The sequence below is a fragment of the Mirounga angustirostris genome, unplaced genomic scaffold (genome assembly GCF_029215605.1).
Source record: "Mirounga angustirostris isolate CCGP_5_RB_7025 unplaced genomic scaffold, mMirAng1.0.hap1 SCAF_15, whole genome shotgun sequence".
Classification (NCBI taxonomy): Eukaryota; Metazoa; Chordata; class Mammalia; order Carnivora; family Phocidae; genus Mirounga; species Mirounga angustirostris.
This window is the reverse complement of record NW_026991723.1, coordinates 89,211,227-89,230,646: the sequence shown is the minus strand read 5'-3', so window position 1 is coordinate 89,230,646 and position 19,420 is coordinate 89,211,227. Positions and strand designations below refer to the sequence as shown.

General features: G+C 45.4%; 1 protein-coding gene across 4 annotated transcripts in view; it reads left to right on the top strand.

Annotated features, from left to right (window-relative positions):
• The window catches only part of RAPGEF1 (Rap guanine nucleotide exchange factor 1), a 141,000-nt gene that overhangs the window by 56,919 nt on the left and 64,661 nt on the right, over positions 1 to 19,420 (top strand). For 2 of the 4 annotated variants that reach the window (XM_045883395.3, XM_045883403.3), the window contains exons 2-4: positions 11,106 to 11,245; positions 11,831 to 11,944; positions 16,600 to 16,778. In XM_045883395.3, the coding sequence (XP_045739351.2) occupies positions 11,106 to 11,245; positions 11,831 to 11,944; positions 16,600 to 16,778 (433 nt within the window). The remainder of the gene's footprint in view (positions 1 to 11,105; positions 11,246 to 11,830; positions 11,945 to 16,599; positions 16,779 to 19,420) is intronic. The other 2 variants (XM_045883400.3, XM_045883404.3) reach the window with 1 other exon arrangement.

The following is a 19,420-nucleotide window of genomic DNA, read 5'->3' as shown; positions in this document are numbered from 1 at the left end:
AGGATACAAATGTATTTATATTAAGTTCTTTAAATTTTCCATACAACAAGGGAAAGGAAATTAGAAAACAGTTAATTTACTGGTGATTTAAGATCATAAAAATATTTATATAGGTTCTTTCATTATTTTTACAAAGATGAAACAAAAACTTCCTAAGATATCCACAGATTCTTCCTGAGACACTCAGTGGTGAGTTATTTGGGAAGACACTCATTCTGGACTGTTCATGGTTAAACACATTTGTTTGTTTCAGGGACTAGGATTTCCTTGAATTGTAAATGATCTGTTAATCTGACCCATGTAAAAGTCAAGTGGACTCTTTTAGAAGAACTTTTCCCTTGTGTCTACTTTATTCCAACTTTTTATTGATGTATACCATGAATTAGAAAAGTACATCTGACTTTAAGTGTGCAGCTTGGAGAACTTTAACAAATTGAACACAAGAGTGTAACCAGCTCCAATCAAGAAATAGACTGGAATGCCTGGGTGGCTCAGTAGGTTAAGCATCCGACTTTTGGTTTCAGCTCAGGTCATGATCTCAGGGTTGTTAGATTGAGCTCTGTGTCAGGTTCCACGCTCAGCGCGGAGTCTGCTTGAGATTCTCTCTCTCCCTCTTCCTTCCTCATGCACATGCACTCTCTCTCTAAAATAAATAAATGAATCTTTAAAAAACAAAAAGAGAAATAGACCATAGCTCCCTCCTGTCCCCTGCAGCTTACTCCCCCCCACCCCAAGCATAACTGCTATCTTCACTCGTAAAATCATAGATTAATTTTGCTTGTTTTTGTGTTTGTATAAATGGAATCATACAAAATGTACTTTTGTGTGTGTGCCTTCTTTCTACGTTTGTAAGATGCATCCATATTTTTGTGTGTAGGTGTAGGTTATATGTTCTTACTGCTGCATAGTGTTCCACACATGCAGGTGTCTCAGTGTATCCATTCTCCTGTCAGCAGGCATTTGGGTAGCGCTGCTTTGAATATTCTGGTGTCTGTCGTCCTGTGATTTTCTGTAGGCATTTCTCCAGAGTACACACCTGGGAGTGGGATTACAGGCCCCCGGGGAAACTTGTGTCAGCTGTCATCCCAATTCACCCTCTCCACAGTGGCGGGCGGACACTGCCCATTGCTCTTCATCCTCCTTAGTGCTTAGTGTTTCCTATTTTCTCTTTTTAGCCATTCAAGTATGTATGTAATGGTATCACGTTGTGGTTTTAATTGATTGTTTCCTGGTGACTATTGGAGTTGAGCACCTTGTCATCTGTTGGCCGTTTGGATATCATCTTTTATGAAGTGTCTGTTAAATCCTGAATGTATTTTTAATCATTACCAGTTATGCAAAGAGAACCAAAATGGTGGCTCTATCAGATTTGAGCCCAAATCCAAGGTGAAGCTTGGTTTCTTCTGTAGGTAGTAGGCCTAGCCTCACTCTTCACCCAACCCCTTCTGCCTCTGCCCCGAGCCTCACTCTTTGGCTCAGTCCCTGCTGGTCTGCATCCAGCTCAGGCCTCTGTATGGTATCTTACCTTTGACCTAACAATTCCATTTCTAGGGGCCTGTCTCATTATTACAGGTCTAGAAAGGTAAATATGAGAGTGTTCATCAATTCAGCATGGTTTAAAGAGCAAAAGTTAAAAACCATCATCCAGGTGACTGGTTAAATAGGTTTCAGCAGAACATTATTCCTCCATTAGCTGTGCTCATGTGAAACAATGCCCACAACATATTGTTAAGTTGAAAAATATTTCAGCTCTGCCATATGTACAGTTATGAGGGATTTTTCACTTTCTATGTTACATATTTTTGCAGGGCTTGGATTTTTATAACAAGGTGGTTTTACTATTGTTGCTGGGAAAAAAAATTATATACTACTTCCAGCAGCACCCACAGCAGCTCAGTTACCCGTAGACTGCCTGAACACATGGGTGGTACGAACAGACTTTCATGTCAGAAGCAGCTTAGGTGTTGCAAAACTCCAAATAGTATTTTCCCTCTGTTTTAACATGAAGAGTTCTATATTAAGTAAGACAGAGGATCTTTTAATATGGAAATTGTTGGGAAAAATGAAACATCAGATTGCTTTCCGTTCTACTAGGCTGCGGTTATTTTTAGCTAAGTGTTGGCAGAGGCCTGGCGATGTTATCAGATAACAGTAATGGCCTCCATTTATTGAGCATTTGCTATAGATCACGTCCTTGGCTAAATGCTTGACACACAGGATCATGTTTAATCCCAAGGTTATGCTTTTCTATAGGTGAGGAACCTGCAGCTCAGAGAGGTACACAGTTTGCCCGTGTCTACGCCTGAGCTTGGGTTAGAACAGAGACTGCCTGACTCCAAAGCCCACTCAGCCCGAACTCTTGTCTTTATCTTTACATTAGTCTGTAACATTTTAAGTAAGTAACAGTCTGAAATCCTAGCTTTAAAAAAGTTCTTCCTGGGGCACCTGGCTGGCTCAGTCCATAGAACACACAACTTTTGATCTCCGGCTTGTGAGTTCGAGCCCCATGTTGGGTGTAGAGATTACTTTAAAAAAAAAAAATCTTTAAAAAGTTCTTCCTAATGTCCTCAAGCCACTTCTCCGCTATAGTTGTCCTTTTTACACATTTGGAAAATGGGGGAGTGTGGATTGGTAGGTAGCTTCACATGGAACTCATGTAAGTGGACGAATGGAGGTCCTTCCCGGTTGTGCCACAGTTCTGTACCCTCTACACTGTGGCTAACAAGAAATTGACAGCCATGGTGTTTCTCAGCATAATTCTGGAACTGCCTCAAAGTGTTATCCACCATGACCCTGACATTGTGGTCCCTTGTGTGGCTGATATTTAGAGACTGCCCTTATCCAGAGCGAAATTAAGCCCTGACAGAAACCACTGCTAAGTTGGGATCCCAGCTGCTGCTACAAGTGACATTTGAAAGGCCAGTTGATATGTACATTTGTCAGCCCGGGCAGAGACCGTTGTTAGGCTTGACTGAGGGTCAAGCTGAAAATCTAGGAATGAAATATTGGTCCCGGCAAATGTCTCAGGAAAAAATTGGTGTGACTTTTGGGGCTTGGGGGTTCTGTTGAGATTTGATTCTGTGAGCAGGCTATGTGCCTGTCTTCCAGCCTGTCCTTCCTCTGACATTCATCAGACAGCTGGGTCTGTGTCCTGTCATGGTTGCCCAAGAAAGTGCCTGCCCTTAGTAACACCGTGGCCATTTATACAGAAGCCGTGAGGCTACGTAAGCCACCCTTCCTCTGGAAGAAATGACTAGCAGGTTAGTCATGGGAAGTTCCTGACCTTCCATGGTGTAAATGCCACCCTGAGCAATGGTCTGAGGCTTTTCTTTTTTTTTTTTCTTTTAAGATTTTATTTATTTGAGAGAGAATGAGTGAGAGAGAGCACGCACATGAGAGAGGGGAGGGTCAGAGGGAGAAGCAGACTCCCTGCTCAGCAAGGAGCCGGATGTGGGACTTGATCCCAGGACTCCAGGTCATGACCTGTGCCGAAGGCAGTCGCTTAACCAACTGAGCCACCCAGGCGTCCCTGAGGCTTTGTTTTCTTAAGTTCTCTCGATGACCTTTGATGTTGCTCTCACAGGTTTGGTAAATTAGGATAAAATAGCAGCTTATGGCATTTCCTTCTTATGTGAAGGAGGGTTTTTGTTTCCTTTGGTGAGGTATGGCCATAAAGAAAGTGGACCAGTCTGGCAATCCCAGCTGTTGGTGGGGATATGGAGCAACTGGGACCTTGATAGTGGAATTGCAAAGTGGCACAGCCATTTTGGAAAATCATTTGGCAAAATCCACAAAATTAAATGTAGTATATACTCTATAGATAAGCGGTTCTGTTCACGGCAAGCTCTTGCCCTGTGTTGCAGGAGACATGTGTGAGAATGTTCATAGCAGTATTGTTTATAGAAGCTGCAAACAGCCCAGCGTCCACTGAAAGTGAAAGCACTTATATATACTTGAGCATGGTTAAATGTCCGACCTACCACTGAGTGAAAAAGCAAAAACATGAGAATATTTACAATATATTTCCATTTATGTAAAGTTCACAAAGCTGTAAGTTAAACTATACTTATAAACTGTCAAAAAGGGCGCCTGGGTGGCTCAGTTGGTTGAGCGACTGCCTTCGGCTCAGGTCATGATCCTGGAGTCCCGGGATCAAGTCCCATATCGGGCTCCTTGATCAGCAGGGGGTCTGCTTCTCCCTCTGACCCTCCCCCCTCTCATGTGCTCTCTCTCTCTCTCTCATTCTCTCTCTCAAATAAATAAATAAATAAATCTTTAAAAAAAAATAAACTGTCAAAAAAAGTAAGGGATGATAAGTACAAAACCAGAATCATGGGGGTGGGGGGAGGCACGCCTGGGTGGCTCGGTTGGTTGAGCCACCAGCTCTTGGTTTCAGCTCAGGTCATGATCTCAGGGTCGTGGGATTGAGCCCCGCGTTGGGCTCCACGCTTATGGCGGAGTCTGCTTGGGACTCTCTCTCTCCCTCTAAAGTGAATAAGTAGATTTTTTAAAAAAAAATCAATCACAGTTACCGGTTGTTGGGAAGAGAGGTATGATCACGAAAGGGCATGTGGTGGCATCTGTGGACTTGATAACTTCCTGCTTCTAGAGCTTTGTTGTCTGATATGGCAGCCACCAGCCGCATTTCAAGTACTCGTGGACACAAGGGCTGTCATGTGGGACGGTGCAGATATAGAATATTTCCATCATTGCTCAAAGTTCTATTTGATAGGCTAGGTTGGTGGATGCATGCGTTTAATTCTAAGTCGTATGTGTGTGTGTATGGAATTTTTCAAAATTCTGTTTTAATTTCAGTATCTCTAAAAACACACACATACAAAATCTGAAGTACAACTTTCTAAGTGCAAAGTCGGGGAATAATAAGAGAGTGGTTGATAACGCTGCCTGAGGCTCCAGTAGGGTGGGAGCATCTCTTTGGCATTGGCCTCTACTCCAGATGATTGATACACTTGAGGGACTCAGGAAGGGGGCAAGAAGTGTGTGCATACATGTGCGTGTTGGTGCCGTTGGCAAGACTTACCTGACAGTCATGCCACCTGTTACTTCCTTCCACCCTGCTGTCACCGGTCGCTGTAGTTTAACTGGCACTCAGATGCATAGTTTGGGTGACCTTGCGTGTCACCTGAAATCTGTGTTGTCAACCAGTTGTTCCAAGGAAAAGATGACAAGCAGCCTCCAAATCAAAATCTGTCCTATTTCCAGAGTTGAGGAGGTTCATTACCATTACAAAGAACCTGCTTTCTCCACTTGATTTGATACCTTGTGTGCTAAAGGTAGCTGTTTTTAGGCTACTAAATACTCCCAGGAGGGAGATTTACTGGTAGATGCAGTTCTTTCTTTAAATGATGATAGGGATTCCCAGCTGTGCCCCAAAACAGACTAGACTTTCAGGCTGAGGTAGAGAGAGTGCTGTAAGACACTTCCTTCCTTCAGTTTGTTCTCAGATGGAGGTGCCCTTACTTGGCCCTTGGGTCATGATCAGGGCTGGCCCTGTAAGTGCAGGAACCTGAGAGGCTTTGGGGGGGCCCATCGTGCCTTGCTTGCATACCCCAGTTCTGCCCTGGTCATGATGGCAGGGATGTGAATCTGGCCTGTCCGGACAGCAGCTCAGAGTTGCAGACGGGCAAAAGTGGAAGTTGAATCGCCCAGCCCAGGTCTCTGGAGGTCCGTGACCACCAGAGAAACCGTGCATCCTGCCTAGACTTCCCCATTTGTGTCTGCTTTTCTGGCTCTGCTTTCAATCTTAGTTGCTCTGGTGGAAGTCACACAGATTAGTACATTACTCTAACATCCCATCTGGCTGGGGAACCTGCCTGGTCAGTGCTGTGATTGTAGGGACACTGAGGCAGGCAGCAGTATAGGCAAGGCAGAAGAGACGTGCAACCACAGAGGGGAATAGATCGAGACTTCTGGTCCGTGCTAGAGGAAGAGGAGGATGGCATTTGTAAGGCCCTCAGTTACTTAGGGTCATAACTTAAAAAAAGTTCAGTGCTGCACAATAGCCTGATTCAGATCTGTAAGCAGATGGGAGATGAAAATTCAGAGTTTGACCAACCTTGCTACCCATCCAACTCGTCTAGTTTGGTTAGCTCCCAGTATGGAGGCAGCATGTGCCCGGCACTTGGATAAGAACCTCACTGCGTTATCCACAGGCAGCGCTTCATTTATTCCACATCACGTCGGCCATCTCAAGAACAGTGTCATCAGCCCCGTTTTCCAGACAAAGAAACCTTGTTTCTTTCTCAACGACTTGGAGAGGTGACTTTGAAGTATTTTAACCCAAACGGTCTGACTACAGAGCTCACCCTTTTAACCGCCGTGTGTATGATTAGACTGGTCACATCATTTTGAAGTATAAAGAAGGAAGTATAAACTGTATAGGGGACCCACCCTGCTTGGGTGGAGAAGAAGAGGCAAGGTAGAGGGAAGATGGAGAAACTGCACCATGCCAGTTTACCTGCTTTGAATCCCAGGGATGACCGTGGCATGTAAGGGCAGGTGCTGAGAGCCCCTCCTTACCCTGTTCTGTGTGAGGAGAGAGGTGCATCAGCTTCCTGTGGATTCCTGTACACCTTTGGGGTCCAAGAGGGGCTTCCTGCTGGCAGGCAGACAGCTGCAAAACCATGTTTGGTTTGACTCTGCATGTGAACGAAGGTCAGGCTCTGACTTTTCTCTTTGGTCTGGAGTGCAGTGGGCTTCTACGTAGTTTGCAGAGAGCAGATAGTTTATCTGATCCTGCCTGCCACCTGGAAGGTCTTGACAAAGGAATTGAACCTTGTCCCTATGAAGTCACATGGGATAATAATAGACACGTGACAGGCCTGTAGCACAGGGTGCTATGTCATCTGTTTGGAAGGGTGTTTTAGTAGTAAATAGCTGGAAAAATTGAAAGGGGGTGACTTGTAGTTTTAGAACTACGAAGTATTTATTTTTCTTTTGCATGGGATCATGTTCTGTTCCCTAATTGTCAACCACTTTCAAGTATTTTCTGTGAATTTCAGTATCAAAAGAAGCAGTCCAGTTTGTGGGGTATTCCCTGATTGGTTGATGGTTCATCTGTTGAGTGACTGTTTACTGAGCATCTTCTATGGGCCAGGTACCATGTCAGCATGGGGGGTGCAGGCGTGAACAGGACAGGTGTGGTCCTCGGTGAGTTTGCACATAAATAAATCACTTAATAAGATCGTTTCAGACACTGGAAAGCACTGAAGTAAATGGTGAGAGGAAGTAATTCCTCCGTGGGCTTTTGCTTTTTTTAAAAAACAGCTTCATTGATACAGACAGACACACTTGACTCATTTAAAGTGTAGAATTCAGTGTGTGTGTGTGTGTGTGTGTGTGTGTGTGTGTGTGTAGCAATTCGCTGGGTTTCGGTGCATCCATCACGAGATTCTCATTTTAGAACATTTATGTCCCCCCACCAAAAGAAACCTCATACTCCTTAGCAACCCATCTCCTTCCCTCTCCCATTCCCTCTTTCTTAGCCACTAATCTACTTTCTGTCCCTATAAATTTGCCTATCCTGGACATTTCCAATAAATGGAAGGTACAATAAGTGGTCTTTGTACTGGCTTCTTTCACTTAGCATAATTTTATCAAGATTCATCCATGTTGTAGGGGGTGTCAGGACGTCATTTCTTTTTATTGTCAGGCAATATTCTGTTGTATGGGTATGCCACATTTTATTTATCTGTTCCTGGACATTTGAGTTATTTCCACCTATCGATTCTTACGAATAATGCTGCTGTGAACGTTTGTGTACAAATCATATGGATGTATGTTTTCATTTCTCTTGGGTATATGCCTAGGAATAGAATTGCTGGGTCGTCCGGTAACTGTTTGACCTTGTGAGGAACTGCCAGATATTTTCCACAAGCCGCTGCACTATTTTACATTTTAGCAGCAGTGTAGGAGGGTTCCAGTTCCCCAACTGTCAGCAACACTTGGTTATTACGTGTCTTTTTTTATTATACATAGTGGGTTTGAAGTAATAACTTATGTTGGTTTTGGCATTTCCCTGATGACTAATGATGTTGAGCATCTTTTCATATGTTTATAGCTCATTTGCGTATCTTATTTGGAGAAATGCTTATTGAAATCCCTTGGTCATTTTTAATTGGATTATTTGTCTTTTGTTGTTGAATTATAAGAGTTATTTATGTTTTCTGTATGCAGATCCTTATCAGGTGTATGACTTGCAAATATTTTTTCCCGTTCTGCAGTTTGTCTTTTCATTTTCTTGGTGGTATCATTTGCAGCACAGACATTTTAACTGATAGATAATATCATGTTAGGTTCAGATGTACAACATAATGATTTGATATTTGTAGGTATTGCAAAATGATGACCACAGTAAGTCTAGTTTAAAATTTCACATTTTTTTTAAAGATTTTATTTATTTATTTGAGAGAGAGAGAGAGAATGAGAGACAGAGAGCACGAGAGGGAGGAGGGTCAGAGGGAGAAGCAGACCCCCCGCCGAGCAGGGAGCCCGATGCGGGACTTGATCCCGGGACTCCGGGATCGTGACCTGAGCCGAAGGCAGTCGCTTAACCGACTGAGCCACCCAGGCGCCCCCAACAAATGTAATTTTATCTTTTTTTTTAAAGATTTTATTTATTTATTTTAGAGACAGAGCACAAGAGCGGGGAGCGGGAGAGGGAGAAGCAGACTCCCTGCTGAGCAGGGAGCCCGATGTGGGACTCAATCCAGGGACTCCAGGATCATGACCTGAGCCGAAGGCAGTCACTTAACCAACTGAGCCACCCAGGCGCCCTAAAATTTCACATTTTGATGAAGGTCAATTCATCTGATTTTTCCGTTGTCACTTGTGCTTTTGGCATTCTGAGAAACCATTACCAAACCAAGGTCACAAAAATTTTATCCCTATGTTTTGTTCTAAAAGTTTATAGTTTTAACTCTTACATTCAGGTCTTTGATCCGTTTTGAATTAATTTTTGTATATGGTGTGAGGTAAGGGCCCAGATTCATTCTCGTTCTTTTGTATGTGAAATATCCAGTCATACCAGCACTATCTGTTGAAAAGAAATTCATTCCTCCATTGAATGGCCTGACATCCTTGTTAAGAGTTGATTGGCCGGGGACGCCTGGGTGGCTCAGTTGGTTAGGTGTCTGCCTTTGGCTCAGGTCATGATCCCAGGGTCCTGGGATCGAGTCCTGCCTTGGGCTCCTTGCTCAGTGGGGAGCCTGCTTCTCCCACTGCCTGCTCTGCCTGCTGCTCCCCCTGCTTGTGATCTCTCTGACAAATAAGTAAATAAAATCTTCAAAAAAAAAAAATTGATTGGCCATAGACACATGGCCAATTTATTCTGGACTCTCAGTTCCATTCCATTGTTCTATATGCCTATCCTTATGCCAGTACCATGCTGTCTTGATTACTGTAACTTTTTAATAGTAAGTTTTAAAGTCAGGAAGCATGAGTCTTCTAATTTTATTCTTATTTTCCACATTGTTTTGGCTATTCTGTGTCCCTTATATTTCCATGCTTATTTTAGGATTAGATTATCAATTTCTGCAAAAAAGCCAGCTGGGATTCTCATAGGGATTACATTGAATTTGTAGATCAGTTTGGGGACTATTGACATTTAATATGAATCTGAATTCATGAACATGGTATTATGCCTTTGCATTTATTTAGATTGTCTCAATTTCTTTCAACAATGCTTTGTAGTTTTTAGTATTTCTCTTGTACTTTCTGTGTTAAATTTATGCCTAATTATTTTATTCTTTTTGATGATATTGTCAGTGGAAGCTTTTTGTTTGTTTTTGTTTTGTTTTTATTGAAGTGTAGTTGATATGCAATGTTTTATTAGTTTCAGGTGTACAACATAGTAAATGTTATGCTGTGCTCACCACAAGTGTAGCTACCATCTGTCACCATACAGCGCTATTACAGTATCATTGACTATATTCCCTATGCTGTACTTTTAATTCCAATGGCTTATTCATTCCATAACTGGAAGCCTGTGTCTCCCACTCCCTATCCCCCATTTTGCCCATCTTCTCATCCCCCTTCCCTCTGGCAGCCACCATCAGTTCCCTGTAGTGTAAATGGAAGTTGTTTTTTGTTTTTTTTTTTTTTAAGATCTTATTTATTTATTTTAGAGAGAGAGGAAGAAAGAGAATCCCAAGCAGACTCTGTGCTGAGCACGGAGCCCTACACAGAGCTCTGTCTCACGACCCTGAGATCATGACCAGAGCCAAAATCAATGGTTGGACACTTAACCAACTGAGCCACCCAGGTGCCCTAAATGAAAGCTTGTTAAAATTTCATTTTGGAACATTCATTTCTACTGTATAGAAATCCAACAGAGTTTTGTATATTGATCTTGTATCCTGTGACTTTACTGAATTGGTTTATTAGTGCTAATAGTTTTTTAGTGAATTGCTTAGGATTTTCCATATACGAGTTCATCTACAAATAGAGTTTTATGTCTTCCTTCCCAGGCCAGATGACTTTTGTTAGGGTATTGGGAGTTTAGTATTGAATAGGAATGGTGAGATTGGACACACTGGGCTTGTTCCTGATCTTGAAGAGAAACCATCCAGTCTTTCACTATGTTCCAGAGGATTTTGAACACCTTAGTGCTATTTCAGTCTCCAGTGCCAACTCTGAGGCCTTGCCCATGATGCTTGTTGCTGTCCCCTAAACTAACAAAAATGAGGAGGTTGATTCAAAAGGGCCTTCCTTTCCAGTTCATACATCCTACACTTTTGTGATTCTGCTTTGATGTTCTTGATTCTTAGCCAGTTCCCTTAGACTTCAGTTAGCTCATCATATAGACTCTATAGAGAGGACACTGGAAATATTTGCAAATTCTTTTTCCATAGCCATTTTGACTACCTTTGACTTCCACAATTCTGAACAGCCTAATTTAGATGGAAATTGCAGGAATTAAAACATGTAAGCAGAAGGTTTCAATAGATCCATCTTTCCTTTCCTTTGTAACTAAACAGCCAGGGAAGAAGATTTGTTTAGGGATGACACTCATTTTCACAAAAGGTCAGCGGAGCACGACTCCTTCCTCCCCTGCTTCTAACCATTAGTACCCTCCTTGTTTTCAGACTCTCAGCGTTCTCATCTCTCCTCCTTCACCATGAAGCTGATGGACAAATTCCACTCGCCCAAAATCAAGAGAACGCCATCAAAGAAGGGAAAACCAGCTGAGGTGTCTGTGAAAAATCCGGAGAAGCCTGTGAGCAAAGTAAGCCGACTCTCTCTAGGTGTTCCTCCTGGCCTTCGCCTACTTCAAGCAGTATGAGTTTGTGCTGTTTTTAAGTTCATTCCCTGGGGATTCAGCTTTCAGTGCAGAACACCTCCTCCATAGCATTCCATGCTTCCAGGCAGGGGCCTTCAGCGTCCTTGTGAAATATGAGCCTTTAGGATGGTGAGTGTTTCTCCTCTTAATCAGAGTCGAGTTCATTCGGCTAGAACAGTTCTCCTTTTCCAGATGTGTCATCCTCTGGGCATGTAAAACAGCTCAGTGCACCATGTTTATACCTCACAATGCTGCCTCCCTGCCCCAGACAGCCCCGTGTTGCCCTGGCACGCACACACTTAGAGGGAGGTTTGTTACGTCCAGAACATCCTTCATTTGGCTTTAGGGCCCATGCTCTGAGACATGCCAAATCCTTGAAACCCGGCCAAGGATGTCCTCAAGCGCAAGTAACCTCAGCAGGGCCAGTCAAGCCAGATATGTCGACACAGCAGCAGATATTCACCAGCCCCTCCCTTCAGCCTCGAACGGCCATTCCAAGCTCTGTAGGAATCCAGGTTTCCTCTCTTCCAGGAGGCAACAGACAGATTTCTACCAGAGGGCTGCCCCCTCCCCTTGGATCTGGAGCAGCAGACAGTAGAGTTTATGTCCACCAGTGCTGTGGCTTCCAGGTCTCAGAGGCAGAAGGTCAGTGTGACGCTAAGAACAATTGGGTTTGCCTTGCCTTCTACTGCAGAATCCTGGGCCATGGTTTTGGGGATGGAAAGAAAAATCTGTTACAATATCCTTGTGTTCGGTTGGGTGGCGACTGTGGGCTTCACTGTTCAGGAAACAGTCCAAGGGGCCTTGGGTAAAAGTAAGAGTTTATCCAAGCCTCTGTGGTCTTTGGAGAGAGCGCAGCACTCCATGACGGAAGCTTGGGGGTCCTTTCTGGGGTTGGTTTGGGTGTGCCGCTTGGGTCCATTGGGTTCTGGGGGAAGTGGGTGAGTCTCATCTCTCAAGACCAGCTCTTCATTCCTTGAGTTGCTCCGGCGATCTGAATAGTTAGGACAGGGAGGAGTATCTGCAGTAGAAGGTGCTGTGTTAGACATCTAGCAGGACTCGGGGTGGTGAGAGTGCACAGAACCAAGTACTCAGAACCAGGGACGCCTTTTGTGCTGCTAACATTTATCCAGACTTTCCTTAGCCTCGTGCGTGCTCAGTGCTTTGCGCTTACTTACTCTCTTACTGAACACTCATAACAGCCCTGGGAGGTGGAAACTTATTTTGCAGAAGCGGAAACTGAGGCTGTAGAGGTAGGAAGCATTAGCTACCGTCACGCAGGAAGAGGCAGTGAAGCTGACTTGAGCTCAGGCCGTCTGACACCCAAGTCAGTACCCTCGGGACGCTACATTTCCTCTTTATGAAAGCCAGAATTTATGTTGGAATGTCCCACAAATCCAAGTGGTAACTCTCACACAACAAACCAGAAAAACAAAATTAACCTTAACAATGTAAAATAAAAAGAAGCCTGTAGAGAAATACATCCTAATGCTCCAGGGATTGTCCACAGCATGGTCTTGTCACGGCCACCAAGTGACCGCCACCGGCAAACACTGCCCTGTTACATAAGCGCAGAATTCTTGAATTTTGCAGTGTACCTCTGTTTTTGTTTTTATTTTGACCAGAATATCCTAAAATTCTAGTTAAAAGTGGAGAACATTAAAGTCTGAAGTCCAAAAGTCTTTTGTTGAATAACCCTTTTCCCTCCCATCCAAGTACTAACCAGGCCTGCCTCATCTCTTAGCAAAAAGAGGCTGAAGAAGAAGAGTAAAAATGTTCAGTGTTTGCCAGATTGATGAAATCCCAGACTGCAGAGTAGGAAAGTAGAAGATTTGGTGTGCACCATAGTTACTTTCTGGTTCAGTCTGTTTAACAATCTCTTGGAGCTGAGTTTGGTTAAAAAAAACAAAACAAAAACCCCAAGCAGAGGGTCCGTGGCCATGTAGCGCAGTGCAGACGGCCCAGAGTAAAGCGACTTAGAACAGCCGTGTTCTGCTAGTTAGTGCTGTAAGAGACTGTCTCAGCCACTCAGTGCTTGGAGCTTTCCCCCTTTCTTCATCACTCCCAAGAGAGGTCGTGGGGGGACATTCAGTGCGAAAGTGTCCTTCACTCAGTGTGGGTTCCTGCAAATTCCAGGGGACGTTGGCAATGTCTGGAGACATTTTTGGTTGTCACCACTAGGAAGGTGAAGCAGGTGCTACTGGATCTGGTGGGTAGAAGCCGGGGATGCTGGTGAACAGCCTACACAGGACAGCCCTCCCTACACCAGAGAATTATCCACCCCAAGATGACAGTAGAGCCGCAGCTGAGAACCCGTGGTGTAGCAGGGGAGTGTAGGTATAGTCTTTACCAGGAAAGAATGTTACTCCGGTTGTTGGTTGTCACCCTTTAAGGGTTGAATTACTCTGCTCTGCCCCAAGTCAGCTGCCCGAGACCATGTGAGTACAAACGTCCTGTTTAGTGAAAGCCCACAGGCAGAACTGGAAATCTTGGGGAATCTGCCAACACATGTGAACTTAGAAGATGCTGTCGGAGAAATCTGAAAATACGTCTGTCATTTGCTCTCATCATTATTGATTACTTATTAGCTCTCTTACCTCTTAGAGAATATTTCCATATATGTTCTCATTTTAATCCCAGTTTATATGCATGGCATTCCCTGTTTTGTTTTGTTTTGTTTTTTATTTATTTTTAAGTAGGTTCCACATCCAACATGGGGCTTGAACTCATGACCCTGAGATCACGAGTCACGTGCTCTAACTGCCCGGGCCAGCCAGGCGTCCCAGCATTCCCTGTTTAAATACAGGGGAAACTGCAGCTCAGTAGATCACAGATTCAAATTGATCTACAGCTTCCTGAAGGTCTCTCTTTGGCCAGGCCCTGTCCTAGGTGATTGCACATGCTGTCCTATTTACTCCTCACCATAACTGCGTGCAAAAGCTTTTTATTATTCCTCATATACAGAGTTTGGGCTCTGGCCCAAGTTTTCTCCATCAAAATCTGGTTTTATTTTATGAACTACTTCCATGTGCTTTCTCATTCACTTCCCCACATCAGGCTCTTTCGATTACCCAGGTTAGGTATTAGCCTCCCCATTTTTGCAGATGAGGAGCGTGAAGCCAGTGGTCCCCGAGCCCCGCAGTGGCTTTGGGTCTAGGCCCTGCCCCAGCACCGCGACCCTCAGGTAGTTTCCGGGTTTGTGGACGGCAGGAGGGGATGCCCCAGTACAGCCGGGCAACTTCAGCAGAGCTAAGGCTTTGGGCTCCCAGTTCTAGCATGTGCTCCATCTAGATGTCTCTCTCTAAACTCTCCGACTGCTGGCTGCACTTGCAAGATGCCAGAGTTGAACAGCCAAAGCTGTTCTGGAGTAGAGGGACTGTGAACGGACAGTTGATTCTGGGAGTGCAGTTTGCTGGAGGGTTAATGGATGAAACCTGACGCTGCTAAGTTGTCAGCTCCTTTAGTAGGAGCCCAGGGCAGCCTGGCTCTCCAGTGGCTTGTTTGATCTCTCTGCAAATGACAGGAAGATTCTTTGTGCTCAGAAGTACCTTCCTGCCCCTTTTGGGTGCCCCCCATCTCCAGGTCAGCCCCCTTCTTCCTAGCAAACCTGATGACACATTTTCTTACAATGTTTCCTGGTTCTTCCCCATCTTTCATCATCCCTGGCTCCAGACACATCCTGATGTGCTGAGATGGCAGGGCTGTGGTCAGGGTCCTCTAGCCAGACTGGCCAGCTGGGGTTTCAGTCACATTGATGTCTGGGTATGATTCCTTCATAGTCACGTTCTTCCTGGCCCCGGCAGAAAGCTCTTGTCCATGAGATGGGAAAGAAGAGCCTGGCTTCTTGGAAAAAGTAAATAAATGTGTCTGGTCGTAAAAAACAGAGAAAAGGTAAAGCGGCCAGTGATGGGGGTGGGGAAGGGGTGCTCCCCCACTTAGAGAACCTCATATTTGGGGTCTGTAGACCACCTTTGGGGAAGTACCCCATTGAGAGAAAGTGAATCGGGTCTTCAGAAGTTGCCTGACCAAAGAAGCTATTTCCTTCTTGATCCCATTTGTATATTTGTCTTTTGATATTCCCACGCATTAAACATGCAATTTAAATAAATTTAAATCGACATTTCCCCATCGTTTAAGAAGAAAAGAGCTAGTGTTCAGAATCATAATCACTTCTTATTACATACCATTTATCTATTTACAGATTATTGTTGAAATCAACTTTTTCTAGAATGTTCTTCTTGCCCTTGGTCGCTGTATTCACTGGACCCCAAAGAGCCCACAGGTGGCAGTTTTCCTCATATACAGGGATCTTAATTTGCACTGGACATGTAATCAGTTTCATTTGGGTAGGGTATCTGTTTTATAGGTCGTCCTTGATCTCCCTTCCCTGCCAGCCAGCTGGGACCCAGGTCGCTGACATTAGGGCCAATAGAGAGAGAGGTTGGGGAAGGGAACTGAGGGGTGTATGTGCCCACTGACTGTGGATTCGAGGTATCCTGTAGTCACAGAGAAAAGATTTGGGCATGAGAATTTGAATGCTGGTAAGTGTAGGGCTCTGTATGTTATTTTCCTCCTAGCTGGGCTTTCTTCGGGAGCAGAAGGACTGTGAATGCTGTTTGCATTTGGTGCATGAGTAGTGATTGAACCATTACCACCTGCTCCAGCTTCTTTGCCTTTTCACCTCCGAGCATCCGCCCCTTCTAACCCTGGGGTTTCCAGACCCTTTGAGAGAGCCATGTCATTTCATTGAGAGGGGGCTGCATCTTTGGGTTGAATGTGGGAATCTAGTGAGGGGTCCTGGAAAAATGGGTTTTGAACACAAATGCCTCTGCCTATCTTATACAGTCCCTCAGATCTTTGAAAGGCCTGGGATCTCTTGATTTGATTTACTGGATAGATACGCACGATGATGAGACCTAACTGTTGGTTCTCTAAGCTTCCTACAGCCATCAGCAAATTAGTCCTCCCTAGGCTTCATGAGATTAGCGGTGCTATCTCAGTGTGGTAGAGGAAGAGAAGCAATTTTCAAGACCTCAGGCCACATCAGTCTGTACGAGGAAGGGAATTCAGGAGTATCTCAGTGAACTTTCCTGGTCCAAGCTCCCTTCTCCTTCCTTCAAGCCTAGCCTCTGTATCCTGATTGCAATCCTTAGAAAGTAATTTGGCTTGGTTTCTGCAGCAAGAAGCTTTTTCTGTTTGCATCAGTCTCAAGCTAGTTTATAGCAAATCGTACTTTATTTTTTTCAAAATAGCTCCCGTTAATCTCTCTCCTCCCTCCTATGCTTAACATTTCCTTTCAGAACCTGAGCTGGCTGGAAGAGAAAGAAAAGGAAGTTGTTAGTGCCTTGCGCTACTTTAAGACCATTGTGGACAAAATGGCTATTGATAAGAAGGTGCTGGAGATGCTTCCAGGGTCAGCCAGCAAGGTGCTGGAGGCCATCTTACCCCTGGTGCAGAGCGATCCTCGAATTCAACACAGGTGAGTTGCCCTGAAGTCCTTGGCTGTATCAGAGCAAGGGAGGCCTACGGGCATCTTGGTTTGGGGCACTTCAAACTCAGGGCTTCTAGGAATAGGGGAGAGTGTTGGGAGGGAAAGGAGCCCCATAGCTATGACTTGATGCTCTCCCAAGGTTGAGGTTGATGTTGCTCATGAGGCCTTGACACTGAGGGAGATCTCTCCCCTTGCTAGCGATGGAGCCACAGGGTAAGTCTGTGACTGTTTCTTTGCCTTAGGTCATTGGCAATAATCACATTAAGATTTGGACACGTATCTCACACCCTTTCTTGGGTTTATTGCAGCATTAAATCTTATTAATATCTAATCTGGTAGAGACCTTGACTGCTTAGCTGATTAGGCCAAAAGAGGTAGAAAAGAATCCCATTAGAGCATGGATTCATGAGACATTTAACCGTGTCAAGCCAGGATCTCCCAGACAGCGCCTCGAGTCACTGGAAGCCAGGTATGTGGGGTGGAGTCCGTCTTCGTCCCAGAGAGCTTTTGTGGAGGAACGATTTTAATGCTAGAGTGCATTTTCCCCCTAAAGGTTGGGAGCAGCTTGCGCCCATATCTATTGTTAAGTACAGAAAGGAAAGGAATATTAAATGTAATCTTAAGTGAGAGCCTAGCAGGCGCTTTTCCTTTGAGAGGCTGTCAGATGCCTGCTGGCTTTGTGTTTCTTTTCCGGTACCTGCTCAGGATAAACACATCTCTGTTTTCAGTTCCTTGAGGTGGTTTAATGTTCATACAGCCCCGTGAGACTGAGCTTTTATGAACCGCTTTCAGAACTTGGCAGCAAAGTGCGTAGTTTTCTTCTTCTGGGAGATAGTGCAAACAGCATCTTTATTTCCAAGAAGCTCTCTGCCCTGGGACTTCTGCCCTGGAGTCTCAGCTGACCCCTGCAGATTGTGCTCTTTGGGCCAGTTGGTGGCGGAGGATAAAACAGTGGTATGGCTGTGCCCTGCTACTGTCTTCACTTGTCCGAGCCATGCTGCTGTCCCAGAGGAGGACTACATCTCCCTGGTAGTTAGCCCTGAGCCCAGCTCGTAGAAGGCCCAGCGCTGTTCTCCTTTGAGGGACTGTGCCTCACAGGATGCTAGGGTCAGATGTGTAGACAGCTTTTTATGCACTATTCTCCTGTACCACTACTCGTGAGATGGTCCCTACCACAGGAGAATTAGAATCTAGTAGAAAAAATCAACTTCCCCACGTGTGATAAGGCACAATTTTATGGTACCGAATGGAAGCTCTGTTGGGATTTGAAGGAGGGAGAGTTAGAGGAGAGCCCTATGGCCCAGTTAAACTTCCCGGAGCAGGAGATGCTGGGGCGGGGCGTGAAGGAAGGGTAGGAATTGGACCGGCTGTCGGGGCAGGGGAGAAGGAAAGCCAAGGAAGGGCCTTAGGCCGGCAGGGCACAGGGTGCTCCCAAAGGGAGGAGACGGTGATGGCCACTCTGGGGCATGGACCGAGGGGCCGCGGGGAGTCGGGGCTCAGGCACTGAGCTTCTTGGGGGGAGTCGAGAATGGATCAAGCCATAGCAGTGGTTTGGGGGCATTTTTTGTCTATGAGGATGTTTTATAGCTATTTTGTAGTTGACACACTAGCAATAAAATGTCTAGAACAATTTCCTAGAGGGAAGCAAACACCTGGTGGATGTGGCCATAAGGCACGGTGACTCTTTCCCCTGGTAGTCCTTTGGCTAATACCACTTCCAGGACTTTTCCTCCTGAAATTCTTGTAAAGCCAACTGATATTTTTCTTGGTCACCCTGGTATCTCCTCCTCGAAGTTTCCTCTTCGATTCCTTCCATCCTCTCATCCCTCCCAGTGCAGTTTGTAAGCTGGGAAGGTGTTTTCCTGTCTTCTGCTCAGAGCTTTCTCTGTGGGTTGGGTCCTAGCTGGAGGGGTCTTGGTCGCCCTCCCCTAGGGTGCTGGGACAGTGGAGGGCTGGCCTTAGAACAAGCAGCTGGGCTGCTGAGTGTGAGCAGTATGGGGAGGCTTCTCCCACACGGTGGAATGTCCAGAGACGTTTGAGAACAGGATCTGTGCTTGCCTTCAGTGTTGATGGCTTCACTCCGTTTCAGAAACAGACCAGCCACTGGTCCACTGGACACTGTCACAGTCCAGGACCCTCCTTTCTTTCTTAATGTCTTAGCCCCTGATACAGGAATATTCTGCTTCCAAGCTAATACTGTGAAGGGTGGCCACAGTTGCCGGCTTCTTCGGGTGCTTTCAGGGAAGCGTTACCATTCAGTGTAGGTAGAAATTAAGTATTACCGAGAAATGTCTCCCCCCACCCCTCCTTTTCAGCTGATCCTTGCCAGTAATTCAACAGTGTGATTGGCACTTTGGTGGAATCCCCCATGGGCGCTTTGGCAGAAGGCGGCAGTCTTTGTTCACAGAGGCCTCATCTGGCCCTGCCTGAAGGGGGTGGTGGGGGTGCTAGCAATGCACCCCCACCCCCGCAGGATGGCACCACCTCCCATCCGGCCCCCAGGGAAGACTGAGTTCTTGTCTCCCTCCCTCGACCCTCCTTCCAAGAGAGTGGGTCCAACACCAAGTACTTGTCACTCCTGTTACTCCATGAGGCAGCCAAGCCCTGGCTCTCTCGGGGCCCCTTTGGTA